Raw genomic sequence first — 17188 nt, forward strand, 5'->3', positions numbered from 1 at the left:
GCCGCTATGGTGGTCGAGTGGTCATAGTGACGGGTCTCGCATCGCGAGGATCCGGGTTGGAACCCCACCATCGCCGTAACAGATCGCACTACAGATATTTTTCTGCTTTTACTCTCACCTTTCGGCAATGAATGTAACTATTCCGACAGTGAAAATTTTTGTCATTAATCCTCAGCGTGCTTTCATCATCTAGGAATAATCAGCGCCACTGTTGGTGATCGAGTGGTCACAGTGACGGACTCGCATCGCGAGGATCCGGGTTGGAACCCCACCATCACCATAATGGTGGTTCGGCTGAAGTTGGTTTTCTGTGGTTCCCAACTTCGAGGCGCGAATGAGAGCCGATCTCCCCGTTGAAAAGTTTCGCCACAGAGAGCAACAGGCTTACAACAAAAAACAGTACAATTATTCAATCATTTCACTTCTCTCATAGTTAGAAAAATTAATGGCAGATGAAAGCACTATACACACAACACAAGCGTTACACAGAAACAAACTTCACTACACATACACACAAATACAAATACAAATTCCAACATGTACCAATTCGTTAGAAATTTCGCGGAGAGGAATATGGACGTAGTGTATGTGTATGGGTCAGGAAAGATTCCGAAACAGAAATGAAGATGCATAATTTTGTGCCTTCAGCAACGTTATTCACATATTTATACACAACAGAGAGTACCACTATTTTATTAATTGCGTGGTCACCAGGTAGGGTGTGGACTGTGATTCGCCCCCTTCCATTCGAAAAACTGTATACAGTCAAACCTCGTTAATGAGTCACTCTTGCGAGAGCAAAAATATGACTTAGTAAGTGGAGTGACTCGTTAAGCGGAGTAAGCCATAGCTGTGCCAATTCCTGCCTGAGGACAATGGGACTTCCAAAAAGTGACCCGATAAGCGGAGTGACGTATTAACCGGGTGGCGCACTAACGAGGTTTGACTGTATACTTCTGGGCTTCAGCTTGTGTGCCCCCCCCCCATTCACCCGGAGTACAAATTGCCACACTCCGAAATACAGTCGAGTTCGGCTATAACATACCTCCCAGTTGGTGATTCGAGGAATGGTATATGTTAAAAGCGAGGTTTTGAAATTAGCTAAAGTAGCAATAGTATATACAGAATGTTGTTTGAAAATTTATTATTGAGACTGTCACGGAAAAAATAAGCTTATGCAGGTCGTAGTTGGAGTGTATGTGCATCCGTATAGTTTTTGATTGATACCTGAAAAAACTGGAAACTTATTAGAAAACATTACATACAACAACGTGCACACATTTTTGGAAAGGATAATGATTTTTCAAGTTTATTAACGGTTTTTATTTGAAAAGAGAGCATCGTATATACAATTTATTCAGGAAAAACACAGCCGATGTTAAAAATTCTACACAAATTACAAATACAAAAACAACGCCACAACAGGCAAAATACCCAACGAGGTTGGCTGATAAAAAGACGCACATAACTCTCGCTCTGCCCGAGAGAGAGAGAGAGAGAGATCAATATGTACTTCTGAAATGGCACCGTTTTTTTCAACAAAAAGTGGCTTTTCATGATAAGGAACAACAGGTTTTCCTTTATCACTGCCATCTACAAGTTGATCAAAAAGTTACAAGAAAGTTAGAAATTATTAGTCGGAGAAAAGTTGCTGTCAGTGTGGCGGAGTAAAAAGTTCCCCTTTTTCCTCCGTTGACTTTTGTCAAAGATAGATGGCCATCAAATGAACCCGACTTGAAAATTTAACATAATCGAAAACAAAGGGGCGTGAATCAAACAGAGAATCCACAATCACCAACAAATTAGTCGATGGTACTAGAAAAAATAAAATATACAACCTCTGACAATAAAGTTCGTAAGACGTTCTGACAAAGAATAGTCCTGTAACATTAACGTAGATGAAATGTTAACGAAAGTTACCTTACTGTCCTTGGAAATAGTCACCTCCCATTACTATGCACCGCTGAGATCTCCTATACATGTCCTGGAAACTTTGCAACAAGTCTTCTTTTGGGATGGAGTTCAAAAGCCTCGTCACGTTTCGTTGGATGTCAGGAATATCGTCCTTTCAAAGCGAGTTTGAGTCGTGGGATTAGGAAGAAGTCTGGAGGATTGAGATCTGGCGAGTATGGTGGATGTTCAATTTGCACCCCCCCTTTTTTTTGCCAGGAACTGTTTGACGATATTGGCTGTGTGAGGGCGAGCATTGTCGTGAACAAGAAACAATGAACCTTGTTGTGCGTACTGAGATCGTACCCTGCGTAGACGTTTCATGAAACGGGTCAAAATTTCAATGTACCTTGCAGCATTCATCGTCGTTCCCTCAGGTACTTTAAATTGATCTTTTGTTCGTTCATTTTCCTGTTCTCAGTTAAGAACGAACGCACTAAACAAGCACCTTGTAAAACAAGTCTTTCACGGAACACAAACGACGCTCAACTGAACAACGGTGGCGGCAGATGGTCAACACCTGCCGCTACGCATGTGCAGCGTTTTACTTCGCCAGTCTTGCCAGATCGGCTGTTCTGACTTCATTCACCGAACTTTATTGTCAGAGGTTGTATATATACTGCATGTACACATTCTTTCATCCCTTTCAATTCAGGTCTATCGCCATGGGCATTACTACTTAGTGAGTTGTGTACCTGCCAGTCTGAGTGCATATCTAGTGTTGTGTCCGATTTTTCAGTGCTGCCATCTATATTTCAGAAGGGAAGTCTAACGATTGGATATTTGTATCGTTTGTAGGCCTGTTGCTCCCTGTGACGAGACTTTTTTCAACGGGGAGATCAGCTCGCATTCGCGCCTCGAAGCTGGGAACCACACAAAACCAAACTTCAGCCGACCACCACTGTGATGCCAGTGGGATTCGAACACGGGACTTCGCAATGCAAGTCCGTCACTGTGACCATTCGATCACCAGTGCTGATAATCCCTGGATGATGAAAGCACGTTGTCGATTAATGACAAAAATTTTCACTGTCGGAATGGTTACATTCATTGTCAACAGGTAAGAGTAAAATCAGAAAAATGTCTATAATGCTATCTGTTAGTACGAATGTTAACTATTTGGGAAATATAATTTCTCGTCATTGAAGAAATTCGCGTCTTTTTATGAGAAAACAACAAGATATCACTTAAAAAAAATGCAATTACATATAAATGAATAATGAAATATATATATATACTAGCTATAATACCCGGCGCTGCCCGGGTTTTCTTCAATGAGGCTGTTTGGATCATGCGATATCTCCCTCTTTCTTTGAGGGACATGCAAACCGTGTCTAAGTTAACCAATATGGCGACTTCCTGAGCGACTTCATGAAATAAACAAATCTAGATTTAAAGAAACATAGAAACGAATATATTTTTTTCCCCTTTTTATAAGGGTCGCTAGGTATTTAGATCCCCCCCCCCCCGCGAACTTGGGCAAATCAGTTTCAGCTTCCAAAAATGCTTAATTAAAGCTGTGGAATTTTTGCGATGTACTTTTAACGGGCCCATAATTAATTTTAAAATATCCTAAACTATATGTGTGATTTTATGCAGTTGAATATCAAAAGACAATACGGAGACATTAATGTTCATGCTTGAGAAGATATAAATAAAAAGTTGAAATCAATGTTATTGCATGAATGTCTAACTCAAAAGTAGGTCCGGATAATTACTTCATATTTAATCTCCTGGGCTTCGTATATCTCTAAGCGAAACTCAATATTTCAAAAATCGAGAATTCAATACAGTTTTTAAAATTATTTATGTGACAGAAAAAACCCCACTAAATTTCCGCATTTCTACGCTAAAATCGGCAATTTTAACACTGATTTCTATGAGGATCACCCTTTTCCTGACCATCAAAGCGATGCTGATGGTTATTCCGACGTCTATTCAAAAAGTTCTCATTACTGGGAGTATTGAAAATGTGGCAAACCATTATAAAGGCATAAATATTATACATTTACTGACAACGTTGAAGAAATGACAAACCATTGTAAAGGCATAGACACGTGTTAAACGCATTGCTAGGGAACCACGGTAACCAAAGTAAATGTTCGGAAAGTGATTGTTGAGGCCTAAAAACCATTGCTGCCCTACGGTTTTTTGCTCATTTGGGGCATTTGCCGTGCTCTGTTGAAATTTTAAAGTAGCCTATCATTATGTCAGGTCCCATTTGGTATATATGCAAAATTTGACGACGGTCGATCTAAAATTGTAGATTTGCATAGAGAACATACACACACACAGACAGAAAATCAATTTTATATAGTATATAGATAACGCAGTTATTTTGTTTGTAGTATGTTAGACCTGCATTGTTTTTAGGTTAAGAAAGTGTTTTTCGTATGTTATATCCACAGTGTATGTTTTAAGCGGGGTATGTGCATGGGCCATAATCCGGGGATTACAAAATCGTTTATTATATCCACGGTGGATGTTATACAGGGCCGTAGCGTGCCTTCTTGGAGCCCCTTAAAAAGGGGGAAAAATTATGCAAAATAAGTGTACATTAATTCTTCATTCGGCTCGGGGCCAGGGCCGTCTTAAGAGCATCATGGGCCCCCGTGCCAAATGATTTTTCTGAGGCCCTACCCGGAAAATTTTCGAAAATCTCAACCAGATCCCATTTTTGTGAGGCCCCCTTTTCTCTTGAGGCCCCGGGCCGTGCCCGGGTGGGCCCATGCCTTAAGACGGCACTGCTGGGGTGGGGGGGCCTCCGGGACAGTGCCCCGACCAAGTTACTGCCCTGATGTTATAAATGTATTCGACTTGGCCACGTCACTGCCGTGAAGTATCTTGTGTTACTTTCCGATTACTTTTAATTACCGTCATCAGTTGAATATCTGCATGTGACTAAAAGCTAAACGTTTTTTATACATGGAAAGAAAAAATAAAGTAGAAAATTTATACATGAAAAGCATCAAAATGATTTCGCTGATGGAAATTGATTACGTGTTACAAAAGTTCGAATTTTGTTACCGGAATTTTTGTCGCATCTCATGGTAAAACGATATCGTAAATTTACAGAAACCCGAGTAAGAATAATGGACTCTTTGAGCGGTTTTTAAAATTTTCCTGATTGACATTTTAACTGCCACATTGGAAATCACTAAAAATCTTTTACAAAGTGCCAAAAATTTTCAAGATTATTTTTTTTTCCGATTGCGAGCTGATAAATGCTCCCCCCTCCTCCTTCCCAACAAGAGACCGTGGAAATCGACTTTGCCCGTCGCTTTCGTTTCTCTCACTATGATACAGACACCTGCCATGAAGAGCGCAGCTTTCTAGGTATAGTTTATTTTTCTTTGGGAATTTTGTTTTTTTGTGTTGAGCTTACATTTTTTACTGCGCTGAAAGGGGGGGGGGCACAGTTTTCCTCTTTCTCTCTCCTACCAAATCGCTTGAAGCTCTCTTCAAGCGCTTTGTCTCCTACTATCTAACATTGAACAAAAGCTGATTCCTCCCACTGGCAGTTGATGGAATGGAGAGGGAGGGAAGGAGTAGAAAACATTTTTGACTACGAAAAAAACTTCAACTGAACTATTCGGGCTCGTCGATGCCGAAATAAAAGTGTTTCAAGAACCCGATCTAGGTCAGGGTGACTCAAATAAAGTCCCCGCCCCCTTTGCGTTCGCCAATGGTCATCGATGTTGTCATTAAAAGACTAAAAAATACAATTTCATCATTACGATATGAGTCGTTTCTTATTTTGAAATTAGATGGAAACACCAACAGTACAAATTCAAACAGCAGAAATTACTTTTTTTCAAATCTCGTCTGCTTCCTCCAAGGACCTTTTTTTTGGCTGCCTCCTTACTTTCCAGAGGAAAGCGCCGAACTGAAAATACAGCTCAGTTTGTGGGCTTCGCTCACAAGGAACCGATCGGAATGAAATATTATGCTCTTTTACCCGAACTTTCTGCTCATTTCTAACCTTGACATTAGATGGCAGCAGCAACGGCAGGGATCAAGACAGAAGAAACTGGCTCTTCGAATCTCGTGTCGTCTGCTTCTGAAAAGCTCCTTCAGTTTCAGCCAAAGCCGCTTGAAAGATAAAAGCTCTAATGCAGCTTTGGTTTCAGCTGACTCATTTTCACAGAGAATGAGCTGAACTAAAAAAGTCAGTTATTAAGTTTCAGGATCCGAAAATAAGAAACTGAATGAAATATAAAAACCTATCTTTCGAAGAAATCGTGACCATATTTTATAATAACTGGACATTCTAATTTTTGCACAATTTCTTTCAAACAACGCATTTCTGTATTCAAAAATTTTAAAGTGATCTCTTTTAGCGGGTTAGAAAAAACAAGCATTTTTGTTAAGTGATAGGATAGTCAAACTAAATATTGAAAAACATTTATGTCCCGTATGGTATGTACATTATAGGCATATCACATGTTCATCATCAAGATCGTTTCATTGTCTGTGAAGTTGGGTGAATTAGATTTGGCAACATCCAACATAACTCTTATCTTTGTTTATTATTTAGATTTCCAAAGTGCCGGCGAATAAAGAGGTTTATTATCGATACTGGAATTTCAGCATGGCTAGTTTTGACGGGCATATCGCCAAGAAACAAAAAACTGAATACGAAGGCGAAAAAGTGAGCCCTAATTTTCATTCATACGGTTTTATTTTGATTGCACGCTTTGATCATTAGGCCATGTTTCGACCCGGGCCAAAGCAATTATAAGATGTTTGATTAGGGGGAACGGCTTCCGTATAAGGGCAGCTTGGAGATTTTTGGCGCCAAACACGTCCGACGACCCAATCAAAAGTCGCCAAGACCGTCAGACACATTACGGGCCCCGAAAAAAAAAAAATCGCCAGCATAAAAAACAACGGAAACCAACAAGCACACAATAATTACTTAATACAATAATAAGCCCGGACCCTTGTTTAAGTAATAAATTGATTAGGGTTTAAATGAAATCCGGGCATTGTTCAAATAAAACCAGGGACCTTCTTTAAATAATAAAGCGATCAGGGTATAAATAAAATACGGGCACTGTTTAAATAAAGGAAAATATTAAAGGTGCAACCTGAGAGACGATAGAAGAATCTGATGTTGGTTTCCCTTGTTATGCTGGTGATTTTTTTTTTTCCGGCACGATATATCCAATAATTAATCCGATCCATGCACTACATTGTGGAAATCAAGCTCTCAATCACGAAAAAAAAATCTCATCTACCAACGGTTTTCAAAATGCTGTGGCTATGGGGTGACGCCATTTGGAAGAAAGTCGTTGCCGATGGCTGCAATGAACTACAGAGCTATGGGACACATTCTATATACTACAGAACTCGGTTTAAAAAAAAATCATATCATTGACTTTGTTGAGGTGTTTTGCTTATCTTTATAGATAGATAAAACCGCTCTCTCTCTCACAACCCCGGACTGATGGGAAGCATCTTACATCTGTTACCTCAAAAGAAGCAGAGTTGTGTCGGAAAAGTTAGCAATGATTTTTAGTGGTGGCTTCCCATGCTCGCAAGTATGAAATCACTTGCATTGTTCCCTACATGAAGACAGCCATCAACTCGATGCAAGGTACAAGCTATTTGACTGAAATAATTTTTTATAAAATTGCATCAATCTTTACCGGGAAGATGAATCCATATATTCATGTGATAGAGTTTGAGAGAAGACAAACTTGGAACCAATCTGTTTTGTCTGTGCGAAAGGCAGTCTGTAAAGCCGCATCTAAACTTGCCGCCTTACCAACACCTTCTATAGCAGAAAGCCTCAGTACGAAGCTTGTGACGTCACTTAAGTCATCCATTTTATCTATAGTCATTGAATACAATGTAAAAAAAAGGAAAAAAGTTTTTTGCATATGTCAGCCTGCTTTATTCCATGGCTGCAGGTGAAATGGGCGACTTCGTTGACATCAAAGCTTCGTGTGAGGGCTTTCTGCTGTAGAAGTTGTAGGCTCTACTCGATGCTCAAATGTGCAAAAACCTGTTTTTGGTCAAAACCGCCATACGCTGTGGACTAAAAACTGGTTTTTTTTTTAATGTTTCAGCATGGTGGGTCCGGAGCCGGCTTCATTTGCGTAGTGCATGGGCGAGCTTTCAGAACTTGTGTCGGAAAGAAAGTTTCATTGTAGGAGCTCTGATACGAAGAAAACGAGAATAGAGTTCTAGGATTGCTAGACGTCCGTATATACGGCCCACAAGGGTGTATGCAGGTTGGGATTGCATTGAATACTCATGAATTATTAAGGGGTCATTTTTAGAGGTGTTGGGGTACCGATGTGGCCCGAGCCCTCTAGGTTCCAGTGCCACTGAAATGCCGCTGTGGTGGTCGAATGGTCATAGTGACGGACTCGCATTGCAAGGATCCGGGTTCAAATCCCACCATCGCCATAGTGGTGGTTAGCTGAAGTTGGTTTCCTATGATTCCTAACTTGGAGGTGCAAATGCGAGCTGATCTCCCCATTAAAAAGTCTTGCCACAGCCTATAACCGCCTCTGTGGCTAAGCTGCACAAAGCCAAGGATATGGCATGCCAAATGTTCAAGCTGTTGGCGGCGGAATCACAGTCTGGGAAGCATTTTCCTGGTATACTCTTGGTCCATTATTTCCATTGGAAACATTTGTCAATGTCAGTGCCTAGTTCCACATCATTGCTGACCATGTGCAGCCATTTATGGCCATAATGTTTCCTGAAGATGGCTATTTCCAGCGGGACAACGCACCCTCCCATGGGTCTGGAATTGTCTCAGATTGATTTGAGGAAACATGATTCATAGTTTCCATTGCTCCAACGCCGCACAAATTGAGCATTTGTGGGACGAGATTGAAATGTCTGTTAAAAGCTCCGAAACACCACCTTCTAATCTGAGGGAATTAAGAGCTGCCATTTTGTTAGCATGGGCCAATGTTCCTCCTCAACAGTTTCAGCAACTTCCATACCTAGTGAAATATCTGCTGTCATCAAAGCCAGAGGAGGTCCCACACAATATTAGTAGCAGGGTGGTTCCTAGTTTTTTGGCCGCTGGGTGTATGCCTTATAAATTTTTTAACAGTTGTTACATGTTCTTATTCAATGACATTGACTTCTTTCAATTAATTCGTGTTATATATTGTTTGCAGGGTACTGCTGAGAGTGATGGAAGTTATTTGCCGAGAACTGGAGGACGGTAAATACTTTATCTATTACTTAAGACCAGAGTTTGACAAATCAGAAAAAAATTAAGAGCTAGCCAAATTTCTTAGGGACCAAGCTCAGTTTTGCTGCAGGAAAAGCAGTCTTAAATAACGTTTTCCCGACTTTTCTGGAATTTAATAACGCTTTCCCCATCCCCCCCCCCCACTTCCCATGTCAAAGAGACTTTTCATGCCAATTTTTCGCCTTGGCTTCGGTTGTACAAGCGTTGCAACTGGAGCCGTAACATAAGTTGGGTCATCTGGTTTTTTGCTTTAATTTACATTCTACTTCATCCACTGCACGTAATAATTCAGAAATGGAAATTACATTGAACTCTGCTCGGTTTTGGTATTCACAGAATCGAATAATGCTGGCAGACATTGAAAAAAAAAAGTCAGGAATATAGGAAATAAAATCCACATCAGAAAAATAATTTCCACAGGCTTTTCCGAAACAGTGCACAGCTTGGGCTCAACAGATGGGAATTCGCACCATGTAAATGATGAAAAGAAAATTTGTGCTCAACCACAAATGGAGTAAACAACAGTAATACCTTTGACCTTTGAAAACCAAACACACCCCGCTTCCCATCTCATTGAGATATCGAAGCGTTCTTAGAGGATGGGTGTGTCTGGAAATTTTATTAAATATCTTCAGAATAATAAATAAAAATATTACATATAGATTGCAACAGTAATACCTGCATGACGCACGGGAAAGTGACGGAATGTTCAATAACAGAACAATGCAAGAAACATTACATCCAATCGCCTGCGTACCTGCACACAGTACACAAATGAAACATAGAAAAGGGACATTTTTAAATTTCTATGTGGCCATATAATATACAGCCGAATCCCATTTTAACGAATACCGTTATAGTGAAAATCTTGTTTTTACGAACACTTTTCTAATCCCCCAGATAAGTTTACATGAGAACAATGCAAAAACCTGGAATTCCTTTACAACGAAATTTTGTTATAACAAAGAGATTTTTCTGGTCTCTTGGAGTTCGTTATAACAGGATTTGACTGTATATTGACCATTTTGTGCCCTAAATATGCATATGACTGCATGTAATATATGCCTATATTGTTCTACAACCATTGAGCAAAACAAACAGCCAATCACAGTAGGTTTTTTTTTGTGCAATACCCTAATTCGTGTAATATTAAGGTTCCGGTTACGCTATTTGTGGTTGATCTAAATCATCTGTGAACCTATTACCTGGGTGAAAAACTGTATGGGTGAATCCCACGAGGGTATAGAACTAATTTTTTATTTATTTTTTGTTATCACAGTTTGGGCTGCCATGCGCTGATCTACCATCCCATTTGGCAAGCTTATCATGCCACTAATTGTTGATCTTCTGTGCAAGTAAATATAAACTAGGTTATGTGCCAATATATTTAAAGCACATTGAGGCGTAGTCAGGGGGAACCTCACTACACATTCAAATCAATCCATGATTACAATATGAGCCTATTTCATTTTTATATAGTACCCTGTTTATGTCAATTCTTCATTATTTTTCCACAAAGCAGCTTTAGAGCCCTGGTAGACAAAGTAAGGCAGTAACAGGGGTGCAAGAACTGCGCCGAAACGGTTCTCTTGCTACATGGTGCGCCAAGGCGCCGAATCCCTGCGCATTTGCGCCCAATTCTTGTTTGTGGTTCGCAGAGGTACCGCTAATGCACTGTAGTGCGTCAAATATCCGGAATTTAGGAAAAAGAAGCATGAAAATTTTGTTCAAAGGACGGTTTCTTTCCGAGACACGGAAAAAGATACGGAGGGAGAAACTTCAATTTTTTTTCACTTCCCACCATCTACCACAATCGCGCTATCTCGTGACCTTGCAAAGTAGTTCTACTACCTTGAAGTATAAAGTCCTATACTGTTATTGGTTAAGCGGCGGGCTATCAAAGTCCCTGAATGAATATGTCGAGTTTTCCGATTTCGGAGAGCGTTTTTTCTTCTGCGGGTTATATACTGAAAATAACGGTAATTTCGCGTCTGCCAACCTGCATTCAAAGACGGCATACATCGAAAAGGGGATTGGCTTACTCGTTTAAATTACCGAATTTTTTCGGAGATCGTTGGGGAAAAATAGGATCTGTAAAAACTCCAGCTAAAAAAAATATTCATAGTTTTGTCATCTAGCCACTATGCGGTCGTGTGGTTATCATCGGCGGTTGCCGATCGTGACAATTTCACATTGCGAAAATCCGGATTTGGTGAACAGGAGCGGCTCGAGGAAAAAAATTTCTACCCATGCGGAATCTATTTTTGGCGCTACTGACGACTCTTTTTTTGTCAACAAAGCTTTTTTCACCCTTTCAACTCCATTTGGCACCCCCTCCTAGAGCGGCACCCAATATGGCCGCACGGTGCGCCACTGCATTGGTGGGGGAGGGCATGCTCTTAACAATAGTCAAAGGAAGGAGTTTGTACTAGGAGCATGCTCATTTTACATAACTTCTGTGAGATACCTTTTTTATATTAATGTCCTACCTTTCCAAAACATGTTGGAGAGAATGAAATGTTTGCACCCTTTCTTGTTTTTCGCTCTCCCTCACGTATTGCTGGGATGTTGCTGAACATTGTAGCACCAACAGAACTATTAATTATGTGTGATGGATGGGTTGCACTACAATGCAAAGAATTACAAGAAGTGAAATCAGTTCAGAGAATAGATAGATATTGGGCAGACATATTCAAACTTTGTAACGTTGAAAGCAGCCCAAAGTTCATAATTTTGCCAGTTTTGGTGAAGGCTTATTTATCTTTAGCACATGGTAACGCAGACAGTGAAAGAGTTCATTGTTAACAAATAAATAAAAGTCTGTTCAAAGATTAAAAAATTTGTCCATCCAATGCTTTAATGGAATAAGACATACAAAATCTTATGTTCAAGGGCATGAAAAATTTGAAAAAAAATTGTCATTGAGATGCTGAACTTCTGAAAGCGACTCGTGATTAGTAATCTATCAACATGCTATAAGGTTGAGAAATTATTTAAGTAAATAAGGTATTTATATTTTTCTTGTTTTTTGCATTTTGATTTTAAATTTAATAATTCCTTTAAATTCTGTGAGAAGCTAATTTTTTTTTCACGGAAACCCTTATTATATCCTGCACACACTTTTTTGCTATATCAGGATGAATAAGATTTTGGTGTTGAAGCAGCAGAAATTCTTGCTGCCTAGGTTTTTAGTATGCATGTTGCTTAATTTGAAAAGAGTCTAATAACTTTTATTCGTCATTTCAGTAATGCATGTTTAGTAGTGACAGATAAGATAATTCAGAAAAAATTTAAATGGATTTTAATTTATGAAGGAAATTTATTTAGAATTATTTGTTTCAACCATTTTTGGCAAAACTTTTGGCATTTCACAGAAAAATTACTTATATTACAGATAAAGTTCATTTTTAGTTCTGCACCATTTTTTAAATTTCTGCTCCAAAAATGAAATTTGATGCTCCGAAATAGATGAGGGGCACTTGCACCCCTGCAGTAACAACCAGTCTAATTGAGCGAGCACAGGTAAAATAATAGTAACCAAGGTGCCACCTTTCGGGGACTTTCTGAAGGGGTTCTATTTTCCCATTCCACTCATATTCAGTCACAAATACTGATTTTGTAGTTGCATGGCGTCCTGGCTCCTGGGATTTGTCAAGTTCTAATTTAGACTAATCATTTATTTTTTCTTCTGTTAACTGTTTAAAGGCTGACTATGAACAAAATCACTTATTGTTTTGAAGTTTGGAATTCAAAGTCCTTTTGCATGCCTATACATAGATCAACTTCGAAATTTGAAGAAAAATATTTTTTTCTTTGTTTTTCATGATGTTCCATAAATGGAACATTGGCACTTGGGGAGAGGTGAAAGCGGAAACGGTTACCGCCTATATTCCCACGATTTTTTACTTCTGGACTACAGTTATCACATGAAATTTTCTGTTTTTTAACTACAAATTTGAATTTGAAACACATATCTATTTTTTTAACATAAAAATGTGTATAAAATTCAATTTTTTTTCCTAATGTTCATAATAAAAGAAGAAAAAGATCTTTGATGGACCCATTAGTCATATTGGTAGCATTTAGTGTTTTTGGCAAACCACACCACATAGTTGCGTCACAGACACAATATAATGGCCATCAGATGACCTGGCATCTTTTTTCAGTTGACAACGTGTAACATATCGCCCCTTTGGGTCTCTTGTTACGTGTTACCGATGTCCCGATAATCCCTCTCCCTAGTTAACTAGCTAACACTAGGTTCTTCCCCCAGGCGAGGACCCGGTTGTGTCAACAACCTTTGATGATTATGTTCAATGTATATGGTTATTCTTTGTAAAGAAATAATTGTTTTCTCAATTACCTTGTTTAATTAGTGGAAGGCCGCAGATTTCCGCTGGTTATGTATAATCCATTGTCTTGGTCTCACCCTCAATAGCTTTACCTAAAATCCGGCCGGCTTCGTTCACGGTTATTGAACTGTTGCCAACCAGAAATACAGAATATCCGAAATAATTCCTATTGTGTTAGGATATGCAAATCAACAGGATTGATGTCATAGTTTTCCCGATGCACCGGAGGAAACTTGTTCTCTCAGTGCGCCGAGAAAAACCAGAAGTGTCGCATTCAATCTCCTAACTTTGAGCAGTTTGATCTACTCACTCCACACATTGGAGTTGTTGGCTGAATGACCTCTACTAACTAATTAAATTGTTGTTGTAATGTTACTAATGTTGTAAAAATGTGATCCTTCAAACTAGGCTTCCCCTCTGGTCCGGGTAGTTGTGTCACGTATAATCCTCTAGTCATGTAATAGTTATTATCGTATATTCTAGTCAGTCGGAAAGTGGTTCCTTGACCCACGAAATGCTACGTTAACCTTCAGTTGTATACAGCCTAGGTCTTCAACGTTGTGCTGGCGATCGATAGCGTGATTCGTTGATGAAAGTGATTCAACAAGTTGCGAAACTTCGGAAAGTTGTCCTGACATCTGTGGGTTCTTGAGGTGAGCCTTCTCAAGTGATCAACATCGTCAGCTCACTTGAAAACCGAACACTCCGTTCTGGACGTAGGAACTATGAGTTGTTCGATGATGTCTAGCTGGTGATTGGAGTTGATCCCCGGCTACATGGAGTGAGACCTTTTCTTGCTGTTTTGCGAATCGAAGTTAATTATCAATCTCGGAACTAATATGTTGAACTCTAATGTGTTACTCAAAGTATGTTGTAACAATAAATGTTTTGATCTGGAACTTGCCTAGTTCACTTATTGCCTTTTGAGTTAATTGGGTCCTTGAATCACGAGACTGTAACATATAAATACGTTACGAAGGTGGACCTGGATGAATAATTAACCCCTCCTTTCGTAGAAGGTTCATTGTCACTCTTCTTCGGTATTTCAAATGCAAAATGAGATCCACTTCTCGCAACTCTGAATGAATTATTCCAACGTGCTATAATGGTCATATGGCAAATCTTTTCCCAATGGAATCTAGAGCTGAGGTTTTGATCGGATTGTAGAAAGATTTTTTCTTTTAAATCCCATGCAATAGTTTTTTTGGATTACTTAAACCTGCCTTTTCTTGAAGCGTTCACATGAGTGTTGCATTTTTTCTGCTCTACATTTTTTGAAGAATGCGTTTCTGGAGTTTCTAATACCTCATCCTCAATGTTGCAAAATATATCTAGCATTCCACACACATCAGTCGGAACTGTTGTCACTAAATCATTTTCAACAATAACATCTTCATCCGTGATGTTCTTATTTTCATTAGCAAGTAATTGGCATATACCATTATTGGCCATTATATACCATTATATTATATTGGCATATAACATTAGCCCCAAAGTAGAATGTTTTGCGATGTTCTGCAACGAGCCCTCAGCTGACTGAAAATGTTCTGCGGTAAAAATTCGCATATACACAATAGCGTTTTTCTACACTATTCTTAAAATTCTTCCAGATTGTTCTGCAACAGCACTGGTTGTTCTGCGATATATGTCGCACATTTTGGCACATTCTTCTTTGGGGTCTGCGAGTTATAAATATCTTACTACTTATGTATATATCTAAATGTTTCTGAGTATCCTACAGCTTCTTCTAATGTGAGATATCTTTCGGACAAGGTTACATACAGCTGGACATAAAAAGACTATCTACTGATTGCCTGCCAATCTCCTCGGTTTGATTAGTCTACGGTTCACAAAAACATGTATTTCTAAGAATGCAAGAATAAAAAAGTACTTACCCAATATAAATATAAACAATTCATCCCAGAAAGCACATTCCTCTGTGTCATATTACCCAGAATTTGCCCCATACACATGTTGGATGATGGCAACACCCTGGGGTTCAAACCAGCGCACTGCACATTAGATATCTCTAGAATCCCGCTCTCTTGAAGATATAGATTGCAACAGTAATACCTGCATGACGCACGGGAAAGTGACGGAATGTTCAATAACAGAACAATGCAAGAAACATTACATCCAATCGCCTGCGTACCTGCACACAGTACACAAATGAAACATAGAAAAGGGACATTTTTAAATTTCTATGTGGCCATATAATATACAGCCGAATCCCATTTTAACGAATACCGTTATAGTGAAAATCTTGTTTTTACGAACACTTTTCTAATCCCCCAGATAAGTTTACATGAGAACAATGCAAAAACCTGGAATTCCTTTACAACGAAATTTTGTTATAACAAAGAGATTTTTCTGGTCTCTTGGAGTTCGTTATAACAGGATTTGACTGTATATTGACCATTTTGTGCCCTAAATATGCATATGACTGCATGTAATATATGCCTATATTGTTCTACAACCATTGAGCAAAACAAACAGCCAATCACAGTAGGTTTTTTTTTGTGCAATACCCTAATTCGTGTAATATTAAGGTTCCGGTTACGCTATTTGTGGTTGATCTAAATCATCTGTGAACCTATTACCTGGGTGAAAAACTGTATGGGTGAATCCCACGAGGGTATAGAACTAATTTTTTATTTATTTTTTGTTATCACAGTTTGGGCTGCCATGCGCTGATCTACCATCCCATTTGGCAAGCTTATCATGCCACTAATTGTTGATCTTCTGTGCAAGTAAATATAAACTAGGTTATGTGCCAATATATTTAAAGCACATTGAGGCGTAGTCAGGGGGAACCTCACTACACATTCAAATCAATCCATGATTACAATATGAGCCTATTTCATTTTTATATAGTACCCTGTTTATGTCAATTCTTCATTATTTTTCCACAAAGCAGCTTTAGAGCCCTGGTAGACAAAGTAAGGCAGTAACAGGGGTGCAAGAACTGCGCCGAAACGGTTCTCTTGCTACATGGTGCGCCAAGGCGCCGAATCCCTGCGCATTTGCGCCCAATTCTTGTTTGTGGTTCGCAGAGGTACCGCTAATGCACTGTAGTGCGTCAAATATCCGGAATTTAGGAAAAAGAAGCATGAAAATTTTGTTCAAAGGACGGTTTCTTTCCGAGACACGGAAAAAGATACGGAGGGAGAAACTTCAATTTTTTTTCACTTCCCACCATCTACCACAATCGCGCTATCTCGTGACCTTGCAAAGTAGTTCTACTACCTTGAAGTATAAAGTCCTATACTGTTATTGGTTAAGCGGCGGGCTATCAAAGTCCCTGAATGAATATGTCGAGTTTTCCGATTTCGGAGAGCGTTTTTTCTTCTGCGGGTTATATACTGAAAATAACGGTAATTTCGCGTCTGCCAACCTGCATTCAAAGACGGCATACATCGAAAAGGGGATTGGCTTACTCGTTTAAATTACCGAATTTTTTCGGAGATCGTTGGGGAAAAATAGGATCTGTAAAAACTCCAGCTAAAAAAAATATTCATAGTTTTGTCATCTAGCCACTATGCGGTCGTGTGGTTATCATCGGCGGTTGCCGATCGTGACAATTTCACATTGCGAAAATCCGGATTTGGTGAACAGGAGCGGCTCGAGGAAAAAAATTTCTACCCATGCGGAATCTATTTTTGGC

General features: G+C 39.3%; 1 protein-coding gene across 2 annotated transcripts in view; it reads left to right on the forward strand.

Annotated features, from left to right (window-relative positions):
- The first annotated feature begins 6452 nt into the window (after positions 1 to 6452).
- LOC149081444 (heterogeneous nuclear ribonucleoprotein L-like) overlaps positions 6453 to 17188 on the forward strand; it is a 42343-nt gene continuing 31607 nt past the window's right edge. For both annotated transcript variants that reach the window (XM_089238376.1, XM_089238377.1), the window contains exons 1-2: positions 6453 to 6601; positions 9096 to 9142. In XM_089238376.1, the coding sequence (XP_089094502.1) occupies positions 6542 to 6601; positions 9096 to 9142 (107 nt within the window). In that variant the 5' untranslated portion in view covers positions 6453 to 6541. The remainder of the gene's footprint in view (positions 6602 to 9095; positions 9143 to 17188) is intronic.

Source organism: Pholcus phalangioides, unplaced genomic scaffold (assembly GCF_987345545.1).
Source record: "Pholcus phalangioides strain wild (caught in Gottingen) unplaced genomic scaffold, Ppha-v1.0 ptg000010l_1, whole genome shotgun sequence".
NCBI classification, from domain to species: domain Eukaryota; kingdom Metazoa; phylum Arthropoda; class Arachnida; order Araneae; family Pholcidae; genus Pholcus; species Pholcus phalangioides.